The 5,938-nt window shown below is 36.2% G+C and overlaps 1 protein-coding gene across 1 annotated transcript; it reads right to left on the reverse strand.

Annotated features, from left to right (window-relative positions):
• Nucleotides 1-432: 432 nt before the first annotated feature.
• LOC142976226 (uncharacterized) lies at nucleotides 433-1,338 on the reverse strand. The gene has a single exon (XM_076119507.1). It carries the CDS (start codon nucleotides 1,299-1,301, stop codon nucleotides 453-455), a length of 849 nt encoding a protein of 282 aa, XP_075975622.1. The 5' UTR covers nucleotides 1,302-1,338; the 3' UTR covers nucleotides 433-452.
• Nucleotides 1,339-5,938: the final 4,600 nt, after the last annotated feature.

Consider the following 5,938-nt stretch of genomic DNA (forward strand, 5'->3'; position numbering starts at 1 on the left):
GGATATACATTATTGACGTAAAGGCGTAGAATTATAATGCGAATTATGTATGTTTTGTTACTCATTTTAGCTGCTAAATGCCAATTTTGGAAAAAATATTATGTATGTCTTCCCTCATCCAGTAGGACTTTAAGGAACTAAGAAAAGGGCTACTAGACTTTAACAGTTAAAATATTGGTTAGTTATCACAACATATCCCAAGCAAATTTTCTTCAATACATACATACATGTATTTCTGAAGATTTGCTGCTACAGATCGAAAATCAGACGATGTGATGATGAAACAATTTGTAATTTAAAATTACCATTAAAGTTTAGTTTTTATTAAATTTATTATAGATAATTAACTAGAACTAAACATTAAATTAATACATTAAATAATAATTTTATATGTACAAACGAAAAAAAAAAAATAATAATAATAAAGGAACTAAACATAAATAAAATTAAAATTAAAATAAGGCATCATAAAATATCTCCGCATCGCCGTCCCCGGGTAACGTGCCCAGAAGGCTGGCAGCATTGCCACGTTGAATGGCAATGCTTATTCTTTGCCCTAAGTAAAGGCCAGCCCTCTGGTCACGTGTCGTGCTGATTATTCGGCGAGAGATATCAAAGAAAATTTTTTTTGCACTCGGACCCCACGACCCCATCGTCTCAACTCCGAACGGCTCAAATATGCAATCACCAATAAGATTTGCATATTTGCGTCGTTTGAGGGACTCTGCAGCTGCAGCAGCAGCGCCGGAGCAAATCGACGTGCTAGGAAGATGTGATGGCGCAAGGGTATCGACGCAAGTTGCGTCCCATACCAAAGGCCTACCCATCTTCCAAGGTAGCAACGACATACCATCAGGTCTCTTGCCATCGTCACGTGCCAGCCCATTAGGTTCAAGAACAGCTGGCACGCCGGCGGTGACAAGAGCACGACGAATTATGTCATTTAAGCTGCAATGACGTGAAATGCGGCCGGCGCTCCTACTACAGGAGAGGCCGTGATGTCCGAGGTTGTCGACTAGTACACCGCAATGACAGCGGTGCGGAGATACACAAGGTGCCCCTACACGGAGGCAGGCAGCAAGTCGGAAGGTGGCGTCGTCCAACATAATCCCTACATTGGACGACGGGAGAGCCTGCAGCCATAAACCCGATTCCCACTCACCCACAGCCAGAAGGCGCGCGCGCTCTGCGGCAGTGGAAGTGCTGTCCAGAAGGGACTGCCTTACCTTGGCGCAGAGCGGCACGTCCCACTGTCTTTGGCAGGAAGGGTTAGTGGGAGCATCTATATTTGGACAAGCCATTTTCCAGGCATTTAAGGCGTCAGTCTTACAAAGCACCTCGGAATTAACCAGTTTTAAGGGTTCTACCCAACTAGCACACAAGCTGCTTATACAGTCGTTATACAGCCTGATAGTTGCATAAGAGTCGTTCAAATGCTGTACAATTCTCTACGAGTTGTATACTAGCTATTTAAAAAACCCTTTAACAGCTAGGCGGGATAGTAGCCGTTTAGTAGGAAACTAATGACTTATAGTGATATATGAGCATGTAATTGCATCGCTAGACAGCCTAGGGAAGTATAACTGAGTTAATGGAATCTTCTATAACACCGTTAACTGTATAAGGGGACTTTAGGAGATAAAGGAGTTTAAACGGAGTTATGCGTTGCGCTTATAGCGCTCAAGAGCGTAAATAAGCTTTTTGTAATGCCTTAGGTTCTATAACAGATTTTTTTAGGGCTAGTGTATTACTCATCTATAAAAGAGTTGCGTAGGTCTTTAATAGCGCCTTGAGCGTTATATCAGATATTTATATGGCTTCTGTTCGGCAAATAGATGTATAAGGTATCATTCGAAACATTTTTACAGCCATGGGGATAACAGAATTATGTTAAGCACCTAAAGCGCTATAACCGAGTAATATACCTTTATTCTAAAGCTTAAAATTATTATCATAATATATTTACATAGGTGCAGTGGTGGTTCAGTCTGTCAACTGTTTTTAAATAAAATAAATAAAATAAATAAAATAAATAAAATAAATAAAATAAATAAAATAAATAAAATAAATAAAATAAATAAAATAAATAAAATAAATAAAATAAATAAAATAAATAAAATAAATAAAATAAATAAAATAAATAAAATAAATAAAATAAATAAAATAAATAAAATAAATAAAATAAATAAAATAAATAAAATAAATAAAATAAATAAAATAAATAAAATAAATAAAATAAATAAAATAAATAAAATAAATAAAATAAATAAAATAAATAAAATAAATAAAATAAATAAAATAAATAAAATAAATAAAATAAATAAAATAAATAAAATAAATAAAATAAATAAAATAAATAAAATAAATAAAATAAATAAAATAAATAAAATAAATAAAATAAATAAAATAAATAAAATAAATAAAATAAATAAAATAAATAAAATAAATAAAATAAATAAAATAAATAAAATAAATAAAATAAATAAAATAAATAAAATAAATGAAATAAATGAAATAAATGAAATAAATAAAATAAATGAAATAAATAAAATAAATAAAATAAATAAAATAAATAAAATAAATAAAATAAATAAAATAAATAAAATAAATAAAATAAATAAAATAAATAAAATAAATAAAATAAATAAAATAAATATAAATAAAAAAAAAATGATTTTCAAACTATTTTAATATTCAACGACTGACCCCTAAAAGTACGAGTAAAATGCTGGTGTGCGACCAAAACAGTTATATTGAAGCACTCCTATGCCACAACTGCAGAACCTTGAGGTCTACAACAGCAAACCATAGAGCCTTTGTACAGCTTAAGGCGCTAGAGCAGATGTAACCAACTCTGAGAGGTGCTTGATCGAGACGCCATTACAGTATTTGGTAAACATATTTTTTGAGGTTATTACGATCTTTTGAAGATCATATAAATCTATAGCCTGGTAACGTTAACATAATTAAAATCATTTTTTATTACCTATAACCCTTATTAAACTATCTGTAACCCTCAAAGTCTTATTTATGTTCAAAATACAATTTCCAAATCCACATATCTATATAATTTTTGCATTTAAAACTGAATATTTTGAGGGCGCATGAAAATATTGACGATAATATACATATATATTGACAGCAAACTGGCACTCGCACTTTCATATCACGTACACAAAGAAATAAAAGCGATAGACTACTTGTTATTTTCATAATCCAATCCGTAAAAATAAAATGTCTCCTCATTTGTCACTGATGATTCATTTTAAAAAAATATATTTAGTTTACACCATAATAAACCGACTATATTACTAATTTAGAGCGTTAGCATTTATAACCGTTACACAGTAGCGCTAAAATAAGGTAAAGGTGGTATAATCGCGCTGCAAGAGCTTTTTCGAACGCTCGTGGCGCTAACCACCTCTGTACAACAGCTGGTAAGCGCCACGAAGCTGCGAAAAAGCTCTTGTAGCGCGATTATACCACCTTCATCTTATTTTAGCGCTCCTGTATTACTACTATACTACGTACTATTATAATTACTATTTACGACCACTGTAGATCCAATTTAGAGCTATAAGCTGGACAGTATGGGCCTATTTGACGCTACAAGAGATCTGTAGCCGCTTATAGAACCACTATACTTCTTACTAAGGAGCCTAAGGCGTTATAAAAATCCTTTAGCCGGCCATTGTGCAGCTTGTTATAGCGCTTGTGTGCTAGTTGGGTAGAATCTTCCTGGTTAAAACTTCAGTGCTGTGGACTGAGGCCAAAAAAGCTGGTAAACTCACATCAGTAATTTTGCGAACGCCGAGGCCGCCCAGGCGAACGGGTAAGCTCACCTGAAGCCACACTCGGTCGTTCATGGCTAAATTTAAAATTTTGCTGACTGTATTTTCAATAATTTTGTCTATTTTTCCTAAAAGTGTTAAATGTTTCCAAAAATGTGTAGATCTAATTACGTGGGTAAATTTAGGGACAAAAAGACAGTACCGGATAATTGTAAAGGCCGAATGAACGTTAATTTTTTCCAGGCGGTCCGAAACTTTACAAAAATTTTGTATTTTTTCGTCTATGAAAAAATTAAAAGCATCGTCAAAGATGGGAGACCCAAGGAGGCGAAGAGAATCCTTTTTAACAATTTTGATATTAGGAGCTAAAATATTAAATTTTGAGAGGGCCAAATCTTTATCAACTGAGTCGGAAAGATAAATTTCGCATTTGCTTGTGTTAAGTTCTAAACCGATTTTTGAAAAATTGATTTTTAGAAATTCCAAATCCTTTAAAACTGTTTCTAAATCACCTCCAAGAGTTCCGTCATCTAAATACCAAACGTTGAATTTTGAATTTAGCTGCCGAATGATTGGTTGTATTGCCAAACTGAAAATGGCTGGTCCAAGTGGGTCACCTTGTTGACATCCCACTGCTGATTCTAAAAGGTGGTCTTTATACAATAATTTTGATGGTTGTCGATAACATTGCCAAAGAAAACTGAAAATTTTGGGAGCTTCCTTTTTAATTTCAGTCAACAAGGTGTCCCGGTTAACCGAATTGAAGGCGTTTTTAACGTCAACCTTCAGGATGACCTGTCCTTCCTCACGGTCAAGGTACGTCGCTAGGGCGTGGATGGCAGCCTCACAGCCCCCTCTGGATCCATAGCCGAGCTGCAGGGGCTGTAGTTTATCTGAAAAAACGTCACGATAATAATAACAAGCTATTTTGGCTGCCATCCGCCGATATGTACAACCTACGGCGATGGGACGGATGCCACCATCGCTCTTGCGTAGGGCACACAGATTGGCCCCATACAAAATATCAATGATGCCATCAGTCACACCGCCGGAGAGCATTAAATTAATTAAGGCCGTTAACTCCTTCAACAGCGAATCGCCAGCCTCCCCGGCGGTAGAACACAGCAGGTCTTTTAAGTGCTGCGGCGTTAAACCGTCGAGGCCACCGGCAGAGCCACTCCTGAAAGAATTAACAGCCATAATGACGTCCTTGGCTACAATGCTTATGTAATCATTGGTGTCTGGTGGATCTGGGAAGGAAAGACCATCCCCTGGCACCGGGTGTTTGCTCTCCAAACCAGCAAGTGTTTCAGGAGAGCAAGGCGCCACCACGTCATCGCTAAATAAAAGTCTAGCTGCCCCCCTTATATCACCTTCCCTTAATTTTGATTCCACATAACTAAAAATTGATTTACTGCTGAAGGTTGAAAATTTGGGTTCAAAATCAAGGGCCGAAAAAAGACAGTTTTCTTTAATTTGGGATGTTAAAGATTTTTGGTTGGATCGAAAATTGGGAATATGTAGTATTCTATAAGGGAAAGTGAGAAGCTGCTTCCAAGCTGTGACAGAATTCTCCCGAACGACGAGGCCAATGCATTGTGCCAAATTTTTTGCCACGGAAGGCCTCGCGCCGCGGGGAATTCTTTTTAAAACCGGAACGGAATTTTTTAACTTTGTTAATGTTTGCCAAAAGGGAATTTGAATAATATCTGTATCAGATTGTCTTAACTGCAAAGTGGAGGAGTTTGAAAACACATTCTGGGATTTATGCATTCGACCCAAATGTATCTTCAAACCCCTCACACCCTTAAAGGAGCGAGCCTGGGGGCAGAAAGGGCAAACGGCTAGACCTTCACCCGATGTGGAAGGTTGACTTGTGCTTACCTCCGAGTTGCTGCCATTGTTTGTACACTTAAAACTAGACATACAACAAAAAAGAAATACAAATTTACAATAAATTTACAACAAATTATACAAAAACACAATAGAAAAATGACGGGCTGTCAGCAGTTGACAGGGACGTCGCGGCGGCGCACTCACGAAGCCCGAGCGTTGCCGAGGGATCCGAACGCGTTCTGTCAGCTTCGCTTAGGTTCTTCATGATTCATATTATTATTAATATTATACATATACGGCGTTCCGGCGGT

This window comes from Anticarsia gemmatalis, chromosome 10 (assembly GCF_050436995.1).
Source record: "Anticarsia gemmatalis isolate Benzon Research Colony breed Stoneville strain chromosome 10, ilAntGemm2 primary, whole genome shotgun sequence".
NCBI classification, from domain to species: domain Eukaryota; kingdom Metazoa; phylum Arthropoda; class Insecta; order Lepidoptera; family Erebidae; genus Anticarsia; species Anticarsia gemmatalis.

Excerpts from the sequence above, each read along its gene's own strand:
- LOC142976226 (XM_076119507.1), bottom strand. The coding sequence starts at position 1,301 with ATGGCTTGTCCAAATATAGATGCTCCCACTAACCCTTCCTGCCAAAGA.